The sequence below is a fragment of the Trachypithecus francoisi genome, unplaced genomic scaffold, assembly GCF_009764315.1.
Source record: "Trachypithecus francoisi isolate TF-2019V2 unplaced genomic scaffold, Tfra_2.0 Lachesis_group3, whole genome shotgun sequence".
Classification (NCBI taxonomy): domain Eukaryota; kingdom Metazoa; phylum Chordata; class Mammalia; order Primates; family Cercopithecidae; genus Trachypithecus; species Trachypithecus francoisi.
The window spans coordinates 104,158,254-104,184,603 of NW_022681468.1; the positions used below are offsets into that span (position 1 = coordinate 104,158,254).

The following is a 26,350-nucleotide window of genomic DNA, read 5'->3' on the forward strand; positions in this document are numbered from 1 at the left end:
GTATAATCACTACAACTGTTAACTAGCGGAATGACAACAATAAAGGCAGAGGAAGGAAGGAAATTGTCCAATTTCTCATTGCTACCTTGTTTTCTTAGAAACTTACAACTTCAAACAAGAGAACATTCATGCATTAATGAGGCTACCAAAAAAGAAAAAAAGAAGAAAAAAACACACAGGCAGTGTTGTTACACATGGCTTGTAAAATTATATATTCCAATCACAGTCAGTTAAAACTACAAAAGCAAATGTGATCCAGCAGACAGAGCCTGGAAATCTAGATGACCTTGGATATCATATCTATTTTCCTGATTTGAGTCTACTCATTTGTAAAAGAAAGAAATGAAAACTTTCCCAGAATGGTAAAGATTAAATAAACCTGCAAAACACTTGATACTTAGTAGGCTCTTAAGTGTCTGTCTAAAAAATAATAATTCACTAGGAAACTGGTAAATTTCCATGTTTAAGTCCAAATTGTGTTGTAAGCACATTTACTTTAAGGAAGTAAGCAAGGTAAACTATGTGCACAAGTGCGGTTTTCATTGTTTGAAGTGTTTCCAATGTATAAGGTGACTCAAATGGGATCCAATAAGGCAACTTGCTTCACTTGGTCAGGAACAATTTTCTGGGTGTCTCTGACCAAGAAAAGAGATGAAGAGAAAGCAGCAGGTTTACAAAGCACAAAGAAAGAAGACACAGGATTAGAATGGGTTAACAAAACAAAGAATAAGCCTTCTGAAGGTGATCAATGAAGAAGGTGGAAACAGGAAGGTTGAACCATAAATTTAGGATCCACCAAAAATCCTCATGCTTAAAAGGAAGCCAAGCCCCAGTGTGGATTTTTTATGTACCCAATGTGCTCTGCTTTGTGCTAAGTACATAATGAAGATGAGGCAGGGCTATCTGGACACAGACCTGGACAGGACACTCTGACCTCTAGCACAGAAGGGGCTACAGGAGAGCTGGGGTGAAACAGGAATTAAAAGAAATTAAAGAATGTGAAACTACCATCAGAGTGAACAGGCAACCTACAGAATGGGAGAAAATTTTTGAAATCTACTCATCTGACAAAGAGCTAATATCCAGAATCTACAAAGAACTTAAATTTACAAGAAAAAATCAAACAACCCCATCAAAAAGGGGCAAAGGATATGAACAGACACTTCTCAAAAGAAGACATTTATGCAGTCAATAGACACATGAAAAAATGCTCATCAACAGTGGTCATCAGAGAAATCAAAACCACAATGAGATACCATCTCACACCAGTTAGAAGGGTGATCATAAAAAAGTCAGGAAACAACAGATGCTGGAGAGGTTGTGGAGAAATAGGAACACTTTTACACTGTTGGTGGGACTGTAAACTAGTTCAACCATTGTGGAAGACAGTGTGGCCATTCCTCAAGGATCTAGAACTAGAAATACCATTTGACCCAGCCATCCCATTACTGGGTATATACCCAAAGGATTATAAATCATGCTGCTATAAAGACACATGCACACGTATGTTTATTGTGGCACTATTCACAATAGCAAAGACTTGGAACCAACCCAAAGGTCCATCAATGATAGACTGGATTGGGAAAATGTGACACATATACACCATGGAATACTATGCAGCCATAAAAAGGATGAGTTCATGTCCTTTGTAGGGACATGGATGCAGCTGGAAAACATCATTCTCAGCAAACTATCACAAGGACAGAAAACCAAACACCGCATGTTCTCACTCATAGGTGGGAATTGAACAATCAGAACACTTGGACACAGGATGGGGAACATCACACACCGGGGCCTGTCGTAGGGTGGAGGGGAGTGGGGAGAGATAGCATTAGGAGATATACGTAATGTAAATGACAAGTTAATGGGTGCAGCTCACCAACATGGTACATGTATACATATGTGACAAAACTGCACATTATGCACATGTACCCTAGAACTTAAAGTGTAATTAAAAAAAAAAAAAAAAGAATGTGTAAGCAAAAACTCAGCTGTATGTAAAAAAAAAAAAAACCAATTCCCCCTAGAAAAGAAAAAGAGGTGGAGTCCTTTAAAAATTAACTGCTTGTTTTTCTGAGGCTAGTGAGCCTTATCTCTCCTCCTTTCCCAGGCATTGTGAAGACCCTGTTTCTCTAGCTGTGCAGCTGCAAGGTCACTAGACAGATAAACTCAAGTCGTAAAACATGTTTTTCTTTGAAAAGTAAGAAACAATGTAATGCATGTCTCAACTGAATAACTGTCTTTGTTTCTTGCTTCTGTAATATGCTTCTCCCTGCACAGATCTCCCCTCTACCCCACAAAATGCTTAAAAGGTAACCTGACTCTTTGTTCAGGGCTCAGTCCTTTAGATGTTAATCTGACTGGGCCAGTGCACCTAAATAATAATACATATCCTCATCAACCCCTCAGTCTCTCTGATTCCTGAATTATCCCGCTGCAGGGGGAGAGAGGCAGCAGGGTAGTGGAGTCATACCAAGCAACAAGAAAGGCAGGGTAGTGGCTGGGCACAGTGGCTCACACCTGTAATGCCAGCAATTTCAGAGGCTGAGGCAGGAGGATCACCTGAGGTCAGGAGTTTGAGACCAGCCTGGCTAACATGATGAAACCTCATCTCTATTAAAAAATACAAAAATTAGCTGGGCATGGTGGCAGGTGCCTGTAATCCCAGCTACTCAGGAGGCTAAGGCAGGGAATCACTTGAACCCAGGAGGTGGAGGTTGCAGTGAGCCAAGATTGCACCATTGCACTACTGCAGCCTGGGTGACAAGAGTGAGACTTCATCTCAAAAAAAAAAAAAAAAGGAAAGAAAGAAAGAATGAAACAAAGAAAGACAGGGTAATACATGTTCCATAAATTTCAATTTTACTCTCTTCCCCCACTGCACACACACAAAAAGCATTTGAGGGATAGGAGGAAGAAACAGATCACAAGGAAAATAGTAAGAGACATTCAGAAGGACAGGTCTTAGAAATTTACTAGTTTGTGGGGGGTGGGGGTCAGAGAGCAGTAGTATATAAAAGAACACTAGGACAGTTCCCAGGTTTGGCCATGGGTGACTAGTTTGATTATTTCATTTTGTCCCATCCACAATGACAAGGAGAATTATTGATGGAACACATGATGGGGCTGATACAGTGCTAAGAGGTAGATACATGAAGATTTAAATATCATCATTTTGAACACCCATGTCACTCCAAGTGAGATTCCTAACATATATGATATACAGACAGATATATGGGTTTGAAACTCTGGAGATGAATACGGATTTAGGAATCCCTGGAACACAGGTCATGACTTAAGTAATGGGAGTCAAAGATTACTCAGAGAAAGCACAGAATGAGAAGAGAAGAAAGAAGTAGGCCAAGGAAGAAGAGATCAGAGGAGACCAAGGCAGGGTGATAAGATCAAAACAGGAGAAAAGAATCTGATACAAGTCCCATTCGATTATCATGTCCCTTCCCAGAGACATGGACATGCCTTTTTTGTCTTTTATACCCAATTATTACAAGTCCTGGCACAGAAGCCACACAGTTTTTTTAAATTGTGTTCTACTATACACAGTTTCCCGTATCCACCAGGGGAGAAAAAAGTAAGTATAAACAAACACAGATATAGATTTTTTTACACTATATACTAAAGGGGTCAGATTATACACAATATTTTATGCCTCACTTTTTTACTTAATATATCTTAGAAGTCTGCACATGCTCTTATGGAAAGACTGGCTGCATTTTTTGGTCTACAACAGAATATTCTATTATAAAACTACACTATAATTGTTATTTAACCAACTCTTTATTGGTGGACATTAAGAATGGAGGAATGTTTCAACAAAGGAACAATCAACAGTATCAAAATACTGCAGAGGGGTCAATTTGGGGACTAAGAGGGGAGCCACTGGATTTGGCAACTAGGAGGTAAATTTTAGCGCAACGATGAAGGCAGAATCCAGATTATAGTGAGTTCAATAAAAAAAGGTGAAGACATGTAGCTTATGCTCTCAAGAAACTAGGTTATGATAAACCGGCAGAGGCTATAAGAGTGTGAGGCGAGTTGTTTTCTCCTTCATGTAAATATATTTATTTTTTAAACACTAGGCCCCATTTTATATCCTACTTCATTTAACTTTATGAACATGAACATGTTTATGTATGTATGTATGTATGTTATGTAATGTTTTAGACACTGAAAAATAACTCATTTCTGCTATTATAAAACTGTTATCTTTAGATGTTCAGAAGCAACTTCCTAAAAGGAGGTAGCAGTAATGGAGCTATGTCTATCATTCTTTCCCATCAACCCCCTTGCTGGAGATGTAAACATGTGTCCATCAAGCCTTTAATTTTTACCTCTTATCTTCATGGCTCTCCATACAAACCTTAACTCTTTTTTGTACTTGTATATGTGTATTTATATGTATATCTATATCTAGAGAGAGAGAGAGTCTTGTTATGTTGCTCAGGCTGATCTCGAACTCCTGGGCTCAAGCAATCCTCCCACCTTGGCCTCGAAAAGTGCTGGGATTAAAGGCATGAACCACTGTGCCTAGCCTCAGCCTTAACTCTTAAAATATTGTCCAACTGAAGTTCTTCTCTTCTAATTTTTAAGAATAGATGTGTTTAAACTAACTATAACTTATTTTGACAAAAACTGAAGTTAAGACTCAAACTTCCACAAATGGCCAGTTCTCCTAAAACCATTTATGGAATAATCTATCCTTTCACTATTAAGGTAAAATACCACCTTTTCCTTATATTAAACTCTCATTTGCATGACTCTGGTTCTAAACTTCCATTGCCTTTATCTGTCTGGCCCAGGGCTAGTCTACAATATTTTATTTAATATCTGATTGAAAGAGTCTATACTTGATTATTTTTTATTATTTACTCTTCTAAACAAATTTTAGAGTTGTTTTGTCAAGTGCCAAAAATAAATCTGCTGGAATTTGTACTGAAATTTGTATACATATATACAAAATGTATATATATATAAAATATATACACACACATTTTTCTCTTTTTTTTTTTTTTTTTTTTTTGAGACACGGTCTCACTCTGTCACCTAGGCTGGAGTTCAGAGACATGATCTCGGCTCACTGCAACCTCTGCCTCCCAAGCTCAAGTGATCCTCCCGCCTCAGCCTCAGGAGTAGTTGGAACTACAAGTGTGTGCCACAGACACCCAGCTAATTGTTATCTACTCACCTCAGCTTCCCAAACTTTTGGGATTACAGGTATGAGCCACTGTGCCCAGCAGAAATTACATTTATAAATTAATATGAAGACATGGTGATAACTAACATATTTATAGCATGAAATCTGCTCATCCAGGAACATAGAATGCAAATCTTTCATTCCACTCAGCAAAACTTTGTCATGTCCTTGATAAAAGTCCTGCACATCTAAGTTTATTCCTAGATATTTAATTTTTGCTGAAACACCTGAAAAACCTGAAAAAATATCGCATCACTATATCTTCTGTGTGATTATAGCTAGCATTGGGGAAGGATATTGATTTTTATATAAAGAGCTTTTAGCCACTAATCTTAAAAGTTGTTTTTTTCAGTTGGTTCCTTTGGATATTTTCAGGTAAACAATCATGTCAACTGAAAATAATGATTTTTTTTTCTATAAACACTATGACATCATGGTAAAATACAGTAAATACTTTTTAAAAGAATATAAAAGGGCCGGGCACAGTGGCTGACACCTGTAATCCCAGCACTTTGGGAGGCCAGGGCGGGCAGAACATGAGATCAGGAGATCGAGACCATCCTGGCTAACATGGTGAAGCCCCATCTCTACTAAAAAATACAAAAATTAGCCGGGCATGGTGGTGGGCACCTGTAGTCCCAGCTACTGGGGAGGCTGAGGCAGGAGAATGATGTGAACCTGGGAGGCAGAGCTTGCAGTGAGCGCAGATCATGCCACTGCACTCCAGCCTGGGCGACAGAGCGAGACTTCATCTCAAAAAAAAAAAAAAATATATATATATATATGTATATATATATAAAATTATGGAGAATATGACCTCAACTATTTAAACATATCTATAAGGGATATGTATTTTACTACCAAAGAAAAAATATATACTGGTAGAAAATGGCCATCATGTCAACTGTCAATAGTGGCAATATTAGGTAGAGAAATTATGGAAGACTTTAATTTTTTTCTTTTTCTTTTCTGTACTTTACTAATTTTCTCAACAGTGGTTGCTTATGAGTTTTATAATTAAAAAAGGTTTTTAAAATTTTTCCAACATGGAAAGTTATATTTCTTTACATACTAAAAATAAAAACAAAACTTTTAATTTGAATACCATTGACTTTTACTGCAGACTTACAGTCCCTTGAAAGAAAAGGCAATTCCCACCAGGTGTGGCGGCTCACGCCTATAATTCCAGCACTTTGGGAGGCCGAGGCAGGTGGATCAGGTGGTCAGGAGATTGAGACCATCCTGGCTAACATGATGAAACTCTGTGTCTACTAAAAACACACAAAAAATTAGCTGGGCATGGTGGCAGATGGCTGTACAGCTACTCGGGAGGCTGAGGCAGAAGAATGGCATGAACCCAGGAGGCGGAGCTTGCAGTGAGCTGAGATCACACCACTGCACTCCAGCCTGGGCAACAGAGTGAGACTCTATCTCAAAAAAAAAAAAAAAAAAAAAAAAAAGAGGCAATTCCCTCCTACTAGTTCTGGTGTCATTCTCCCCATCGCTACCTTCACTTCCACCTTGGTCTTTTCTCTACTTCTCACCTTGGCTAGTGGTCTCTACCCAAAATGCTTGCTTGGCTCTTAATGGTTAGAATTCAGGGAAAAAGAGATCCTGAATTCCTAATCTAAACTAGGTTATACATGTGGTAAATAATAAAGAGAATCCAGGTAGTAAGAAAGATTCAGAGGACTTAAAATACCCAGGCTTTAAATCCTCTAAGATTATAGTCATTAAGCATGCTTTTTAATCATATTATCTCTTAACATTCAATTTCTAAATATCATGTTCATGAGGAAAACAGAAAATTGCTTGGCTCCTTTCCTCACCAAATTGTTGTTCTTAGTATCTTCTAGACATTCCAGAACTTATGTCAGATTTGGCTCATCAGAGTCCACAAACCATATCGGTGAAGAAAATGAACAGTATTCCTGTTTAACACAGAGACACCTATGTTAGACATTTACATACAGACTAATCCAAATATAAAATTAAACCATACCACTAAATGGCAAGATGACCATGGATTTAAACAAAATGTGTGGGGGAAAAGGCAACACATTAAAACCCAAGTGAGGAGCTGGACTTCTGAGACAGCCATTCTCCTTGCATAGCACTGTCTGCTGCTACAGCTCATAGAAGTCAACAATTTTCTTCAACACCGGTAGGCAGCCTCTAAATGGCCCTGATCACTGTCACCTCCTGCCATTCATGCCCTTGTAAAATTCCCACTCCTGGACCTAGTGACTCACTTCTAACCAAGAGAATACAGCAAAAGTAATAACATCCCTTTTGAGGTGAGGCTACAAGGAGGCTACGATGCCTGCCTTGGTCACCCTTCTCCTGCTCTTTCCATTGCTCCCTCTGATGGAAGCCAGTTGCCATGTGATGAGGTGCCCTATGGAGAGACCCGCATGGCAAGGTGTTGTAAAAGGCCTCCGACCAATAGCCATCTAGAAACGGAGGCCCAGTCCAACAGCCTCTGAGATGAATCCTGCCAATGCAAGCTTGGAGACGGATTCTCTCCCTGTCTTGCCTTGGGATGATCACAGCTGCCACCAACACCTTCACTGCCTGGTGAGAGGCCAAGCCAGTGAACCCAAGGTAAACTGCACAGACTCCTGACCCACAGAAACTGTGAGATAACATTTGTTGTTTTAAGCTGCTAAATGTGTTACAGAGCAATAGATAAGTAATTCAAACACCATAAAATTCTAACATTTTATTCTATCACACGAACCAAGTAATACCAATAAATGCCATTACTATACATATATTTTCAGAACACAATTACGTGTGATTTTTTAAAAAAGCTAATGAACTAAGCATTATGTGCTTTCACCCACTAATAGATATTTACTCTGTTATGTTGTAATGTTTTCTGTTACAAATTGGGGAAAAGCCGTTATTATTATATATTAGCTTCAGAAGAACTAGGTTCAAGTCATGGAAAACCATTTTGCACAAACAACGTTAGGAAATATTGCTTTCAAAACTGTAATCTGAATTATAGCCGAAGCCACAGAAACCAAATACTTACCAAAGATTATTTTAAGAAAAACAAGTTGGCTGGGCGCGGTGGCTCACGCCTCTAATCCTGGCACTTTGGGAGGCTGAGGTGGGTAGATCACGAGGTCGGGAGATGGAGACATCCTGACCAATGTGGCGAAACCCTGTCTCCACTAAAATAAAAACAATTATCCAGGCATGGTGGCATGTGCCTGTAGTCCCAGCTACTCAGGAGGCTGAGGAAGGGAAATCACTTGAACCCCGGAGGCAGAGGTTTCAGCGAGCTGAGATGTGCCACTGCAGTCCAGCCTGGTGACAGAGAAAGACTCCATCTCAAAAACAAAAACAAAAACAAAAACAAAAACAAAAACAAAAACAAAAACAAAAAAACAAGTTGTATTGAAGGAGGACATCATTAACAGTATATCTCTTCAATAATTATTTATTTTACTATTCTCATTCTTCTCATTCCTCTCTTACAGTGTCCCAAATCTCTTTACAGGCTAAAACTCTTCAGAATTAATCCTATTTTTTTGTGAGATGGAGTCTTGCTCTGTCTCCCAGGCTGGATGCAGTGGCGCGATCCTGGCTCACTGCAAGCTCAGCCTCCCGGGTTCACGTCATTCTCCTGAATCAGCCTCCAGAGTAGCTGGGACTATAGGCGCCCGTCACCATCCCCAGCTAATTTTCTGTATTTTTAGTAGAGATGGGGTTTCTCTATCTCTTGATCTCGTGATCCACCCGCCTCGGCCTCCCAAAGTGCTGGGATTACAGGTGTGAGCCACTGCACCTGGCCCAATCCTATTCTTAAAGAACACCACTTACGGACTATTGCATTTTCTTCTTCAAATTCTGCAGCATACATTGGGAATACACCATATGGACCATTTGTACATTTTTAGTTTTGGGGTTTTTTTTGTTTGTGTTTGCTTTTTTTTTTTGGCTAAAGAAACTGCAACTAGATTTAGGACCTCATTCTATTAGGTTAGTATTTGTCTAGTAAACTTCAGCATAAGCAAAATAAAATACGTGTTGTTGCTCTGGACTGAAACCCATCAAAAGCATATTTTAAAAATTACAAAAACATTAACTGCAATCAAGTTTTTAAAAATCCTGTAGACGAAAAGATATGATATATAGTAGGTGTAAGTACCTATTTCAATGGTTCCCAAAGTGCGGCCCTCAGACCCCCAGGTCCAAACAATTTTGACAGGAATACTAACACGGTGACATTTGCTGTAATGGTGCAGATACAATGGTGGGTTAAAATGCTGGTACTTTAGCACAAATAAAGGCAGTAACACCAAACTACTAGCAGTCATGGTATGACTACTATGCATAGGAAATGTTTAAAGGTTTAAAAAGGAACGGTGGGACGGGCAGTGACTCAGGCCTGTAATCCCAGCACTTTGGGAGGCCAAGATGGGCAGATCACCTGAGGTCAAGAGTTTGTGATTAGCCTGGCCAACATGACGAAACCCCATCTCTACTAAAAATACAAAAATTAGATGGACATTGTGGTTGCATGCTTCTAGTCCCAGCTACTTGGCAGGCTGAGCCAGGAGGATTGATTGAGCCCAGAAGGTTGAGGCTGCAGTGAGCTGTGGTCATGCTACTGCATTCCAGCCTAGGTGACAGAACAAGGCCCTGTCTCAAAAATAAAAAGAATGTCTATGATGAAGGAGTGAAAATTTTACATCTTAATCCTTGAATATATCTTTTTAATATTTCAAGTGATGAAATGGGAAGTATACATAAGCATTCCTACAGACGGCCTGAGAAAAAACCCTTGTGTGACTAAGTCATGAAGTGAATTAACCACTTTAATGGAATATCATTTTTACTTCAAAGGATGACTGACAAAAATGTTATTTCAGCTTGGGTTTTGGGAGACACTTTCTCAAAAAAGGAGATTCTACTATTTCTTTTTTTTTTAATGTTTTATCTTCTAGGGTACATGTGCACAGTGTGCAGGTTTGTTACATATGTATACATGTGCCATGTTGGTGTGCTGCACTCATTAACTCGTCATTTACCTTAGATATATCTCCTAAAGCTATTCCTCCCCCCTCCCCGCAACCCACGACAGGCTCTAGTGTGTGATGTTCCCCACCCTGTGTCCAAGTGTTCTCATTGTACAATTCCCATGTATGAGTGAGAACATGCGGTGTTTGGTTTTCTTTCCTTTCGATAGTTTGCTGAGAATGATGGTTTCCAGCTGCATCCATGTGCCTACAAAGGACATGAACTCATCCTTTTTTATGGCTGCATAGTATTCCATGGTGTATATGTGTCACATTTTCTTAATCCAATCTGTCATTGATGGACCTTTGGGTTGGTTCCAAGTCTTTGCTATTGTGAATAGTGCCACAATAAACATACATGTGCATGTGTCTTTATAGCAGCATGATTTATAATCCTTTGGGTATATACCCAGTAATGGGATGGCTGGGTCAAATGGTATTTCTAGTTCTAGATCCTTGAGGAATGGCCACACTGTCTTCCACAATGGTTGAACTAGTTTACAGTCCCACCAACAGTGTAAAAGTGTTCCTATTTCTCCACATGCTCTCCAGCATCTGTTGTTTCCTGACTCTTTAATGATCGTCACTCTAACTGGTGTAAGATGGTATCTCATTGTGGTTTTGATTTGCATTTCTCTGATGGCTAGTGATGATGAGTATTTTTTCATGTGTCTGTTGGCTGCATAAATGTCTTCTTTTGAGAAATGTCTTTTCATATCCTTTGCCCAGTTTTTGATGGGGTTGTTTTTTTCTTGTAAATTTTGAGTTCTTTGTAGATTCTGGATATTAGCCCTTTGTCAGATGAGTAGATTGCAAAAATTTTCTCCCATTCCATAGGTTGCCTGTTCACTCTGATGGTAGTTTCTTTTGCTGTGCGGAAGCTCTTTAGTTTAATTAGATCCATTTGTCAATTTTGGCTTTTGTTGCCATTGCTTTTGGTGTTTCAGACATGAAGTCCTCGCCCATGCCTATGTCCGGAATGGTACTACCTAGGTTTTCTTCTAGGGTTTTTATGGTTTTAGGTCTAACATTTAAGTCTCTAATTCATCTTGAATTAATTAATTAATTTAATTTTTGTGTCTTGAATTAATTTTTGTGTAAGGTGTAAGGAAGGGATCCAATTTCAGCTTTCTACTTATGGCTAGCCAGTTTTCCCAGCACCATTTATTAAATAGGGAATCCTTTCCCCATTTCTTGTTTTTGTCAGGTTTGCCAAAGATCAGATGGTTGTAGATGTGTGGTATTATTTCTCAGGGCTCTGTTCTGTTCCATTGGTCTATATCTGTTTTGGTACCAGTACCATGCTGTTCTGGTTACTATACCCTTGTAGTATAGCTTGAAGTCAGGTAGCGTGATGCCTCCAGCTTTGTTCTTTTGGTTTAGGATTGTCTTGGCAATGCAGGCTCTTTTTTGGTTCCATATGAACTTTAAAGTAGTTTTTTCCAATTCTGTGAAGAAAGTCATGGTAACTTAATGGGGATGGCATTGAATCTATAAATTACCTTGGGCAGTATGGCCATTTTCACGATATTGAGTCTTCCTATCCATGAGCATGGAATGTGAAGGACCTCTTCAAGGAGAACTACAAACCACTGCTCAATGAAATAAAAGAGGACACAAAAAAAATAGAAAAAGGGAGATTCTGTTATTTCAAGGAAAACGACAGACAGGTCATAATAAAATTCAACAATAAAATTGCTAATAACAAAACTCAAGCTTTTGAATAAAAAATTAGAATTTTAGAAAACTTTTATCCACCATAGCTTTTCAAATGTATTCTGATGAGATTGATGGTGATATTGATGAATGTATTTTGATACCATATAATCAAATGTATCAGCATATAGAAGATCTTAGTGAACCATTATTTTTGAAGTGACCAAGGCGTGATATTATAATATCATGCAAGGGTAAAATATCCAAAGTTCAAGAAAAATCAAGTTTTGATGGAGTATCAAAAAAGCAGCTAAGGCAACACGGCAAAACCCTGCCTCTACAAAAAATACAAAAAATTAGCTAGGTGTGGTAGTACAGGTGTGAGAGGACATCAGACAGGGACTGGCCATAGGTCACACCTGGGCACTCAAAGCTTAAAGTCAGACGACCAGTGGCCATCACCTGGGTGCCTGGGAAAGGGACATACCAAACAGAGCAAAGAAACCTGCAACTGATGGCAGCCTCCCGGGGGAACACACTGCTGCTGGTGGTGAAAGGACAGCAAGGGGTCTTGCAGTCGAAGGTGAGAGAGGACAGACCAGCACTGAAACTGATGAGTCAGCTGTGTTAGCATGGTGCTGTTGCATTGCAGGTATTCTCTCTTTTACTTATCTCAACGAATCTGGGTGATTAAACCCATTTCATGGATGAGAAAACAGAGGCTCAGAGACAGTAAGTAAATTGTCTAAGGTAGTCTCATTAGAAGTTAGCTGTGCTGACTGGGTGTGGTGGCTCATGCCTATAATCCCAAAACTTTGGGAGACCAAGGCAAGAGGACCACCTGAGGTCAGGAATGTGAGACCAGCCTGACCAACATGTTGAAACCATGTCTGTACTAAAAATACAAACATTAGCCAGGCGTGGTGGTGGATACCTATAATCCCATCTACTCAGGAGGCTGAGGTAGGAGAATAGCTTGAACCCAGGAAGCAGACATTGCAGTGAGCCAGGATCAGATCATGCTACTGCAGCCCAGCCTGGGTGACAGAGCAAGATTCTGTCACAAAAAAAAAAAAAAAAAAAAAAAAAAAAAAAAAAAGATTCAAAAGCATTAGAAACCAAATAAATGTAATGAAAACAATGAGATTTTCTGCTTAAAAACCAGTAAGGAGTACAAATTGAAGGGGGAATGTGGAGCTCTGCCCCTGTTGTTGGGAGTATAAACTGAACCAATTTTTCTGCAGGATAATTTGAAAATTTCTATTAAAAACCCTAAAACTGTTTTATGTTATTTTCCTCCAGAAATTCTACTTCTTTGAATTCATTCCAAAAATGTTTGCTCTAATCCATTAAAAAATATATGTAAGAAAATTTACTTCTGGGGTGGCAATGATTAAATTAATATACATCAAGCTATTAAAAATGATGATGCCAAGGATACATTTACTGCCATAGAAATATGCCCAAAACATAGTGACAAAAGACTATATATTATGATTCTACTTTTTAAAATGTTTATATGCATAAAAAAGTATAAAAAGCAACAAACCAGAATGTTTTGATGGCAAAATTAAAGACTTTTCTTCACATTTTGTCTTCTAAATTATTACAAAAATAATGTGATTTTCTTTATAATCAGGGAGAAGTATTATTTTCATTTATTTATATTTAAGTTTCTTTTCTTTTCCTTATTTCTTCTCATGGATATATTACCTGTAGTCTAGAGAGCCTGAGTCACTGCCTCTTGACATAATCAGCCCATTTCAGTCTCTATCAGTTTGCCTTTTTTGGACATTTCAAATCAATGGAATTATATAATATGTGGTCTCATGTCTGGCTTTTTTACTTAGCTAATGTTTTTGAGGTTGTTCCATGACATATTGTAGCAAGACAAGCCACAGACAAAACTCCTCAGATACTGTGTTAAAGAAGGAAGGGGCTTTATTCAGCTGGGAGCTTTGGCAGGCTTGCATCTCAAAGCCAAGCTCCCCAAGTAAGCAATGCCTGTCCCTTTTAAGGGCTTACAACTCTAAGACTGTCTGCGTGAGAGGATCGTGATCGATTGAGCAAGCAGGGGGTTGTGACTGAGGGCTGCATGCACCAGTAATTGGAATGGAACAGAACAGGACAGGGATTTTCACAGTGCTTTTCCATACAATGTCTGGAATCTATAGATAACACAAGCAGTTAGGTGAGGGGTTGATTTTTAAGTACCAGGCCCAGGGTGCACACTGGGCTGTGTGCCTGTGGAGTTCATTTCTGCCTTTTTGTTTTCACTTCTTCTCTCTTTGGAGGCAGAAACTGGGCATAAGACAATATGAGGGGTGTTCTCCTCCCTTATTCCCCCTTTGAGAACTTCACTTAAAGTGAGAGTTCTCACTTTTATCCTCACTACCCATGTCTTCTTGTAGGACAGATTGATAGTGATTTATATAGTACACTTGTGCTGAAGAATTTTGGTGAACTAAAGTAGTGATGAAGCTTTTTATCATTTGAAGGAGTACAGGTAGCAAACAAGGGAGTAGTAAGCAGGTTCTTATTACTATTATAATTTCTGTTATAAAAGTTTTAAATCCTCCTAGTGCTGGGAACCATTTTCTAAACATGGCCCCAGGATTAAATACATGCCGCCCTTGCATGAGCACATGTACCAGTTTTGTCATATCTTTATGTCTTCAACTACTTGCTCTTGTTCATCTATGTATAGACAGCAATTGGTAAGGTTAAACTTCCCACAGACCCCTCCCTCAGCTGCTAGCAAGTAGTTGAGAACCAATCTAGTTTGACAGATAGCATGTCTCATCTTAATTTCTTGCCGGCCCAGAATAGTAAAGGCTCTGCCGGGTTCACTAGTGATTATTTCTTTTTTTTTCTTTTTCTTTTTTCGAGATGGAGTCTTGCTCTGTCACCAAGGCTGGAGTGCAGTGGCACATCCCAGTTCACTGCAACCTCCACCTCCTGGGTTCACGCCATTCTCCTGCCTCAGCCTCCTCAGTAGCTGGGACCACAGGCACCTGCCACAACGCCCAGCTAATTTTTTGTATTTTTAATAGAGATGGGGTTTCATCATGTCAGCCACAATAGTCTTGGTCTCCTGACCTCGTGATCCACTCACCTTGGCCTCCCAAGGTGCTGGGATTACAGGCATGAGCCACCACACCTGGCCTCTAAGACAGCTTGTAACCGCATGATTTGGTTGAGCATATAAAGGGTGTCGGTATGCCCACGAGCTGTCATGTGACCAAGTAGCAGGCTCATAGTATTGTATGACTTTTTTAGGGGGCCATTTATCATCTTTCCGATTACCTATAGCTTTGTTTGTTTGTTTGTTTGTGTTTGTTTGCAGGAAGCATAGATAGGGAAGCCCAGGAGTTCACCTGTTTTTATGGGCAGTGGGAAGAAGGATGGTTTAATAGTGCCAATCACACAACTACCTGCCCACTGGTAGGGTAATTTGGCATAAGCTCTATGCCTGCATATCCAGTATAATCCAGTGGGGGCTGTCCAGTCCTGGTGGGACTCTGGGTAGGTCCACACGGTTTGCAACTTTGGGAATTTACTAAATGGATTCTTTTTAGTATGGCCTAGACCCCATGAGATGACTGTTTTTAATTTTATTTTAAAAACTGTGACCATAGGGGGCTCAGATGGGTTATAACACACATCAGGCTGGTCACTTCCTGGGCTTCATACCTTGTACTGGGTGGCATTATACAAACAAGTCCCTTTTAGAGTTCCAGCACATTTATAATAACTGTAGAAGAAAAAGAAAATTTTAACTTTTTGCCCTACCTTAGTGACCTGATGTATAAACTGGGAACAGTCCTTATTTTGAGGAAGGTCAATTGAAGTCCCTACTGTATAAGTCCAAAATTTAAGGAAAGTAAGTCCCATAGTGAGTTTCCTCATGTTTTGACCGTGCATGGACCAGTCAGCTTCCGGGTGTGACTGGAGCAGGGCTTGTCATCTTCTTCAGAGTCACTTTGCAGAGATTGTCCAGGCTTGGTCTCACCTCCCAGGTCTCAGGTGCTGTGGGTTTCACGTGGCTGTGGTAGATCCAGGCTGGGATTCCTTTTCTTTTACAGCTGTGGGAGTGGTCAAGATGATGGTCTGGGGTCCTTTTCATGTGGCCACAAGGGGTGCTATGTTCTAATCCTTGATCTACACCCGATCACCTTTGCTGTCCTCTGTAACAAGTCAGTCACAAACACCAGCCCATTGTCCAACCCAATTCATAAGAGCAGTCCAAACCTATGGATGAGATCTCCACATTTGGACATCTTGGTGAAGTCTACTTGGAGATCTTCAAAGGGGGCTGTTCTGTAAGCCTGTATGCCAGGCAATACAGTTGGACCTTGCCTAGCACTGTGCTGCCGGGAGGTGACACACTGCTGTGCCACTGTTTTGGCAAGGGTTGACAGACATGAGATGTAGAAGTACCAGCTTAACAACTTTTCAAGTGACCCTTGGCCTAGGTGGGTGGTCTCATACACAGCCAGTATGACTGCAGCTCCTAGCAGTTGTGGCACAGCTATTCTTCCGTCTGATAACCAGATCCATCCTTCTTCTAATACCCACCCTCCCTCTAGTTGATGAAATACCAGGGTGAAAGGGATAGCCAATTGGGCAATAGTACAAGTGCCATTCCAGTTATTCAGCAGAGTGTCCAGTAAAGGTCCACCACAATACCACCACACATCTGCTCAGGGATGAACAAAGGCTAACTTATTGCTAAGCTCTTGAAAATTCTTAAGTTCACTGCATCCCTTCAGGTCTCCAAGGAATGCTATGTTTCCTCCCTGTCTTGACAGACACGAAGTGAACTTAGTGTTGGGAGATGGAAGCTGGATGGCCCTCAGGGGCTGACCCTCAGGGTGTTGAACTTTGGGACATAGCAGAGAGAGAGCTTGGCACAACTTGTTATTCAAGGCTGTAGAATCCTGGAAAAGAGCTACCATGTAGTCCATGCCTGGTTGACTGGAGGACAACCTTAGTGGAAAGTGGTCAATGTGGGCTTTTGGTCTGCCATGTGCACAAGCATAACAATTGCTTTTGTTTAACATGTGGACAGAATATTTGATCTATTCCAACCAGGCATTTCCATCTTGGTATCCTATGTTAATTGTCAAGGTTTGTTTTAAGTCTTTAACTTCTATGATCCTCCAGTAAAATGAATGTATGATTTTAGGATATTACAAAAACTGGTTGGGGCAGTCCATCCTTGCTCTTTAGTGGTCCACAGAACACTGGACCAACTATGGGATAGAAGTTCTACATCGCGAGGAGGCAGGGGGCAAGACTCCTGGTTGACACTGGGGTCTTTATTGAAATCTCCTCAATTAAATGGTCCTAACTTACTAATGCCTAGTCTGAGGAGAGTCAAGAGGGACAGAAGTACTTTTCTGAAATAGAGAGCTGTCTTTGACTTGGCAAGTCCCCACAGGTTATAACAAAGCAAGCATTAAATGCAACAGTTTGAGGTGAAATTGACTTGGTTATGTTAATAACTAGATGATCAGCAATACAGTGAGGAAAGAAGAAAGAGTAATAGAATAGATAAAAGAGTTAAATTTTTCTTAGCTTTAGTTTGGTAGGGTTTTCCCCTGGGACTATGGCCCACAACTCTGGAGGGGTTGGCACTTTCTTGACTCGGGTGTGACGAATCCATTCCTTTTTTGCTGTATGAACAGCAGTGTCAGTGCTCGGTAGCACAAGATAGGGTCCTTCCCAGGCTGGCTTGAGTTGTCCTTCTTTCCATCCTTTGATGAGAATGTGATCTTCAGGCTGGTGCTGGTTTACTGGAAATTTTAGGTGTGGTACATGTGCTAAAAGACTTTTAGTTTTGAGGGAAAGGAAAGTGGAAGATAAACCAAGTATATAATTTTTGAGAAATTGACCATTTGTTTTAAATGTGGGGATATCAGCAGTGGACTTTATAGTCCTTGGTGCCTTCTTACTGAGAAATTTCCTTTAGTATTTATTTTTGTTAGTTTTTAGACCAAAGAAAGCCAGGCACCATTTTATATTTGGCAATGCTTCTGTATGATTTTTATACCAGATAAGCTAAATTTCACCTTTATATTAGTGTGTTATTAATGAAAAACGTAGTTTTAATAAAACTCAGTAGACATATTAATTCAATTTTTAATGTCTGACCATAAGGTAAGATTTTTATAGACTCTTTTTAACCTTTTATAATTTTTGTTAAAGAGCAGGTTAGTGTCTTAAGAAAAACCCGTTGTGTTTTTACTTTAAGGTCCAGTTCACAGAAAAACTGGATGATACCCCTTTAACTTTAGCTAATATGTTTACACACAGAATTTTCTTTACCACTAATGTTTTGAAACATACCTAGACCTTCAAAACAAAAAAATTTTTAACCTTTTAATGTAGGTAAAAAATCCACATTCTTATGCCTCCATATAATCGTTTTACCAGAAGTATATTTTACTTTCCTTACACATCTTGCACATAAACTGTTTTTTCAATAGTTTTACATTCAGGAGGCCTAATTACTTTTAATTATACAACATTTATTGCATACATTTTTTTCATGACTTTTGCAGACAATTCTTCGACATGTCTCAACTTTCTGACTTATTACAAACATTTATTTCGTTAAACAACCAGTTAACTTATTTCAGGATAAGAATTTACCATGCAGCATTCTTTCACATAAATTCTGCCTCCATTTTTTCCTTTCTTTTTTCAAAGATGATAATCTCTCTTTTCCAAAGCAAACTTCTTTCGTGTCTGTGGACTAGACTGTCTAAGGCCACAAGATTAGAAGTTACTATAATACATGTTACACTGTTAACTTTTAGCAAACTTTACTTTTGTTGAAAATCTTGTAAGTTTGGGATTTCAATTATCCTTTGCTATTAATAAGACCTTGTTTAGTCCAAATTAACTTAGAATTGGTATAAATGGCTTATTTTTTTTTTTTCCCTTCAATTACCCGAAAGGAACCATCTACCCTCCTGTCCTGAAGGGAGTTTCTCCTAGGTCTGGTTGGACCTTTGTATGGTAATTATGGTTTAGATCTCTGTTAGGAAACTTGTTGTTGAGACGGAGTCTCGCTCTGTCGCCCAGGCTGGAGTGCAGTGGCCGGATCTCAGCTCACTGCAAGCTCCGCCTCCCGGGTTTACGCCATTCTCCTGCCTCAGCCTCCCGAGTAGCTGGGACTACAGGCGCCCGCCACCTTGCCCGGCTAATTTTTTGTATTTTTTAGTAGAGACGGGGTTTCAAGGGTTAGCCAGGATGGTCTCGATCTCCTGACCTTGTGATCTGCCCACCCCAGCCTCCCAAAGTGCTGAGATTACAGGATTGAGCCACCATGCCCGGCTGGGAATTTTCAGTGATTAATGTTAAATTATCTTTTTTTTTTTTTTAATGGAATAGCCCTATACTTTAAGATTTTTAAGTTAGTAAGCTACATTTTTGCCTTTTTTTTTTTTTTAACTTAGGTTTCTTCTGAACTGGTGAGGTGTGCTCACAATGAGGTTTCCTCTAAAACTTATTTTTCTACTTTCTTCTGTTAGCAAAGCAGTTGCTGCTACACATTGAATGCATTTGGGCCATCTGTGGGATACTGGGTTAAGGATTTTTTGACAGGAAGGCTACGGGTTATCAGTGGCCTCAGTGCTTTCAGGGTATGCCCTTATTTACACTGACAATAAAGTGGTATTGGAGTGTTATAGGGTTACGGAGAATGCCTTTAATTATCAATTATAAGTTTTAAATTTACCTTGGCTTTTAAAAGAATAGGGTATGCTTTTTTTTTCTTAACTACTTGTATATCTCTCTCTTTCTCTCTCTTACTCCCTTTGACTTTCTGCCTCTCTGACTTTCCTTTTGCCTCTGTCTCTTCCTCTCACTCTCTGCCTCTCTCTCCCTCTCCTTGACTCCCTCTTTGTCTCTCTGTCTCTTCCTCTCTTTCTTTGCCTCTTTTCCTGTCTATCTCTTTCCTCTCTCTCGCTCTCTGCTGGTCTTTCCTTGCCTCTTCCAGCCACTTATGCTGCTGATCTCTCAATCACTGTGGGGGCATCTAAAAGCAGCTGTAACCAAGTGTCTATGTATGGGAACTGGTCTGGCTCCCTGGCTTACAGGTTACCTTGTGCCATACCTTTGAAACAAGGGACCTGTCCAGGCTTCCTTCTGATGGCCAACCCACGTCTAATACTGGCCAGTCTATTTCTCACAAAGTTCTAAATTTTCCTGGTGTCATAGTAACACCATAATCTCCCTTAAATCCTTTCTTGGAATTTTTCAACATAGTTCCTAGTGGGGTGGGCTTACTTTGTGCCTGACCCATGTTTCCTTGAAACAAAACACCACACTCACACCACCGGCACACCACAAAACAAAGAATGGGCAAAAAGGGAACACACACACTTTTACAGTTTACACCAAACCAGACTTAAAACCAAAATCAGAGTGTCAACAAATCCAAGCCAGGTCAAAACCAAAACCAAAGTATCAAGCAATCCAAGTCAAGTCAAAACCAAAACCCAAAGTGCCGGTATAGGCATGCTGTGGGTGATCAGGCCACGCTTCCACTCAAAAGGAGTGGGCAAGTTCCAAAGACAGTTTTACCAAGTTTCAGGTGTCTGGACTCCAAGTGCTGGTTCCTTCCCAGTGTTCAGCCACTGCACTGATCCTCCACAGGGGCCGGCCACAAGCTGCTCTGCTGAGGCGTCCCTCTGAGGCAACTGCCTACCTGGCAGCGCTCTTTGGATCCAAAGAGCTGGTCAGAGTCCCGTGCAGGGATGCTCCACAGGGCAGGCCTAAGTGACCTAAGAGGCTGCCTCGACCATCTGCCAATCACCTCACTTCCCGGTCAGGGAACCAAGAAATGTAGCAGGATGAGCTGCAGACAACCTGCAGACACTGCATTAAAGAAGGAAGGAGCTTTATTCAGCTAGGAGCTCCAGCAGACTTGCATCTCAAAAGCCAAGTTCGTTGAGTGAGCAATTATTGTCCCTTTTAAGGGCTTACAACTCTAAGGGGGTCTATGTGGGAGGGTTGGTCATCAATTGATCAAGCAGGGGGTACGTGACTGGGGGCTGCATGCATCGGCAATTGGAATGAAACAGAACAGGACAGGGATTTTCACAAGGCTTTTCCATACAATGCCTGGAATCTATAGATAACACAAGCAGTTAGGGGAGGGGTTGATTTTTAAGTACCAGGCCCAGGGTGTGCGCAGGCTATCTGCCTGTGGAGTTCATTTCTGCCTTTTAGCTTTTACTTCTTCTTTCTTTGGAAGCAGAAATTGGATGTAAGACAATATGAGAGGTGGTCTCCTCCATTAATAGAACATGTTTTGATAGTTTGTTCCTTTCATTACAGAGTAGAAGTCCATTGATGGATATAGCACATTTTGTCAGCAGAGAGCCTTTCAAACTTGGATTCCAACTTCCTGCAGTCTAAATGAAACCCTCTGAACACAGGACTTATAGACACAGCTGCTGTGCATGTCAAAATAACTACTTATCAGAATGAGCTTTGTCATCAGGAGTCTGAACTGCTGCAGAAATTTTTATCATTTTGCAACATCTTTTTTACAAGCAACCTTTGTGCTACTACACGTTAGGACTTTTGAAGCATCTGATACATCCATCTAATAAGTATGAGCGTGTGTCTGAGTGGACAAGTAAAACCATCTATGCTACACTGCATATTTTTTCCTCCCCCAGACTGGACCAGGGAATCTCTCAGTTTTCTAGAGTATCCTGTCTCCATTGACAAAGCGGAACAGTATTAAAGACCCTGCTGCCTTTGTTATGCAGATTCAGAGGGGAGGCCCAAGAGCAAGGGTGGAGAGGAAATAGAGAGGGGAGCTTGTGGAACAGGAAGCCCCCCCAGGGTCCGTGCATGGCTCCCATCTGTTGAGGATATTGTGGACGGGGAAGTGCTGATGGTGTCCTGAGGCAGCCTAGCACCTCCATTGGGCCCAGAAGGTCTTGACTTTGGACCCTTACCCATGTTCCAGAAGTGTTTAAAAGATGAAGTTTTTTGTTCTTATTGTTGTTGTTGTTATTTTCCTAAATAATAATTACTTGGTAGTTATTAATCTTTCTTTGGGAGAGGGATGGGGCTTTAAAACTGAAGAACATAATTTTCATGAAAATATCAAAAATGGAAAAAAGTTACTTTGCAAACAATTTGCTATACAAAGCAAATGGCAGCTGTTGAGGATCTCAGTAAAATGTTAAATGCGTTTGCTGCTTTTAGAAGAAAAGTGACAGACCTGAGTGAATCAGCACATCTTAAAAAAAAAAATCTAATAAAACTAACTTTTAATAATCCTGAGGTTGGTTTTTGAAATAATGGATACAATTATTTACTCTAAGCATCTGATTATGATTTTAAATCAGTAATGCATACTGTCTCCACCTTTTTTTTAAAAAATGGAAACAGAGATTTCATCCAGAAAACCCTAAAACAGTGATTTTTTTTTTTTTTTAAGACAAGGTCTCACTCTGTCACCCAGGCTGGAGTGGAGAGGTGGATCTCAGTTCACTGCAGCCTCAACTTCCCACCTCAGCCTCGCGAGTAGCTGGGACCACAGGCACCACTGTGCCCAGCTAATTTATTGTATTTTTTTGTACAGATGGGGTTTTGCCATGTTGCCCTGGGTGGTCTCAAACTTTTAGTCTCAAGCAGTTCACCCACTTCGGCCTCCCAAAATGCTGTGACTACAGGCATGAGCCACAGTGACTTTTTAAAACCCTTTAAAAACTTTTTTAAAGCATCTTTTCTTAATTCCTTGAACTGGAGGTATCTCTTCTCTCATTCTCCTCATCTTTGGTGTTCCCTCAGAGTTTATTGCTGACTGGATGTACAACATACATTTCAAAGTCAAGGCTGGGTGCGATGGATCATGCCTATAATTCCAGCACTTTGGGAGTCCAGGGCAGGCAGATCGCTCGAGTTCTGGCACAGGTTCGCAAGTGCATAATCTGGGGAAAAAAACAAGAACACCTTTCGCCTGGAGTAGTGCATGTGCGCCACCTTTCTAACCTACTGAACAAAACTCTGATCCTTTCCTATTTCTCCCAGTGTGGCACTGTTACAAGGTTCAGACTATCCAGAATAAAAAGGACTGGAAATAGCAAAGGCTGTGCAAGTGTGGAGTGTGAGTCTGAGGATATTGCCAAGATAGTTGCTAAAACGATGAACAACTACCTGTTTGGTGAAAGACTCTCAGAGTGTCATTTCATGCCACCTGAAAAAGTCAGAAAGAACTCTTTAAAGACTGGGATATTCCATTTAAGCAGCCATCATATCCATCAGTGAAACGTATAATCAGAATCGGCACTTACACAAAAGCTGCTGATGGAGGGGTGATTTAAAAAGAAAGAAAGATTACTTTGGAAGAAATTAGTTTAAAAAGGAATTGATTATGATTTTCCTTCTTTGAGTTTACAGAAAATGGAAAGTATTTCAAAAATGAATAATCAGATATCTACAAAAGGCCAGGTTTTATGTAAGAAGAAGGAAAAGGTTTTAGGCACTCCTGACTCTCCTGAGAAGACTGCGGATACCCAGGGCCCCACACCAGTTTGTACATCAACACTTTTGGAGAGAGGAAAATCTGAAGCGTCTGAAACGAATGGTGATGATGAAGATAATGAAATAGTTTTCAAACAGTCCATATCCTGTGTAAAAGAAAAAATAGAAGAGACTCAAACATCTACACATTCACAGAAAAAAAGAAGAAAATCAATCACTGATTTTCAGTGTATTATATATGATTTCTTCTGAAAAGTATAATATTTTTATGACAAAAATACAAAAAATTAGTTGGGTGTGGTGGCTCATGACTCTAGTCCCAGCTACTCAGGAGTCTAAAGTGGGAGGATCACCTGAGCCCAGGAAGTTGAGGCTGCAGTGAGCTGTGATCATGCCACTGCACTCCAGCCAAGTCAAGTCATTACATTTATCTTAGCCTATTCTGGCTGGCTTAAGAGGGATTTGTATTAAGAATACAATAGGCAATCTCACAGACATCAAAGTACAGAACTCAACATATGACCACACCATGGAAGGACTGGGCTGGGAGATTATTTTTCTCTCCTGCATGCCTTTCTCTGGACTTCTGCTCCATGCTTGTGCTTTGCTCTGCAGATGGACATTCAGCATGTACACCAGGCTCCTCCAGCCTGTGAGACTTTGGCTTACCCTGGCAGTACCCCTGGTCCCAGGGTTACTGGACCTTTCCATACAGATGCTCATCTGCAAAAAAATCTATCGAGCACTCTCTGTGTCATTTCCAATGAGAGGATAGAGAATCTGATCTGCCTAGCAGTGAGGGTGGGAGTTCCATAGTTGTCCCTGGATGTGTAGTCCTGCCCTTTCCAGAGACTCAAGGAGGGGCTGGATATCCAAAAAGAGGGCATGGGTGGGGAATCAGTAATGCAGTCTATTTCAACAAGAAAGTATAAAGTAGAGGCGGTGGCTCACGCCTGTAATCCCAGCACTTTAGGAGGCCAAGGAAGGCGAATTACTTGAGCTCAGGAGTTTGAGACCAGACTGAGCAACATGGCAAAACCCAATCTCTACTAAAAATACAAAAACTTAGCTGGGTATGGTGACACATGCCTGTAGTCCCAGCTACTTAGGAGTCTGAGGTGGGAGACTTGCTTGAGCCCAGGAAGTCAAGGCTACCGTGAGCCAAGATCATGATGCCACTGCACTCCAGCCTGAGTGATGAAGCGAGACTCTGTCTCAAAACAAAACAAAAAAAGTGTAAAGTGGAAGCATCTGTATGCATGATTGAAGTCATGCTTTCCATATTTTTTTCCACCTTGCCCTTTTTGTCTCTACAACACTGTATCTGAAGCTTTTCCCTATGTTATCAAGTACTCATAAGCATTATTTGAATGATTGCATCAGATCCATTATCTGGATTCATTGTCATTATCCATCTGCAGTTGCTGGAGTTACTGCCCTTTCTGCCACACTCAGTCACCCTTCTGACCTTGCTCTTGTCCTGTTATCTACTAATACATATACTGGTCATTTAGGACTTAAAGTTAAGAATAAATAATTATCATAGTTCCTAACACTTCAAAGAGAATGTAGCTTCCTAAAAATAGAATGGCTTGGTGGTTATAATAATTTTAAAGTAAAATAGACAAATTGATATTGAAATTAATGTTTTACTTTCTTCTTATATCTATTTTTCACTTCTCTGTCATTTTGATGGACAAAGTTTCATTTGAAAGTATTTTTATTTCAAAATAGAAATAGCATATGACGTGAGAATGGGAACTCTGAAAGGTTCAACTTTCTAGTCATTAGTTTCTTAGATTGTTGCAAAAACTACTGATAGTCAATCATGATTGGCCTATATTGAAAATGAGTTAACATTATGTACAACTTAAGCACTATACTTTCTATCAGATATAGAAAGATAGGTGGTGTGTTTGGAAAAGTATTGGGCTAGGAGTCAGGAAGCTTGACTGTTAGTCCCAACCCTGCTTCTTCAACTGAGTGCCCCTAGGCAATAATTCAGCAGCTATTTCTTAAATACCTACCAAGTTTCAGGCTTTGTAGTTGGGCTGGGAATATAGACATAGATATTGCATTCATGATTCTCCAAGTGTCCCCTCCTCACCCCAGCTCATAGTGAGCTTTCTTATGCATTGTGTAAATCTGTCTCCTAACAGGCCCCTACTCTATCTCCAATCTGCTTCCCAGGGCAGTTATGAGGATCAAATGAGGGAGAATATGTGTGAAAGCAAATTGTAAATGATTTTAAAATGCAATAAATATATAACCCATGGAAAATTATTTAAAGATCCTTAGAATTTTAAATAAACAGTACATTAAGCTGAGTTATCTATGGTTTTTATTTTAAATAGATACGAAAGTTTTACAATGAATCACTGATATGGTAGAAAATCTTGGCTTGATTATTCTCCAAGAAAATGATACAGTGGTTTGTGTGATGAATTTTCTAAAATTGCCAGCCAAAAAAACCCAAAACCTCTTTTGAGTTGAGTGCCTGGATCAGTTAAAGGAACATTGACTGTGTAATGGAGAAATTATGGGTATAGAGTATCCGATGAAGAAAATGAAAAGAGTTATGGAGATGGGTAGTGGTGATGGTTGCCCAACAATGTAAACGTACTTAATGCTGCTGAAGTATATACTTAAAAGTGGTTGGGCCAGGTGCGGTGGCTCATGCCTGTAATCCCAGCACTGTGGGAGGCCGAGTGTTTGCCTTTGTTTGATTCCAGCTGCAGCATATCATGAGTGATGAGATCTGTGTACAGGTGACTGAACTTTACCTGGCAGAAAATAATAATGGGGCCACTGGAGGCCAGCTGAACACACAGAACTCAAGAAGCCCTCTGGAGTCAACACATCAGCGGAAAGCTGAGCAGCTGATGTCAGATGAGAAACGCTTTAAGGTGAGAGTTCCTTGTTTAGTCAAAGA

At 40.2% G+C, this 26,350-nt stretch overlaps 1 protein-coding gene and 1 pseudogene across 1 annotated transcript in view; one reads left to right on the forward strand and one right to left on the reverse strand.

The window, feature by feature from the left end:
• LOC117071088 (ubiquitin-conjugating enzyme E2 Q2-like) overlaps positions 1-6,714 on the reverse strand; it is a 34,110-nt gene extending 27,396 nt beyond the window's left edge. The window contains exon 1 of the mRNA XM_033190862.1: positions 6,691-6,714. Coding sequence (XP_033046753.1) covers positions 6,691-6,714 — 24 coding nt within the window. The remainder of the gene's footprint in view (positions 1-6,690) is intronic.
• Positions 6,715-22,084: 15,370 nt separating this feature from the next.
• LOC117071089 lies at positions 22,085-23,670 on the forward strand (annotated as a pseudogene).
• Positions 23,671-26,350: the final 2,680 nt, after the last annotated feature.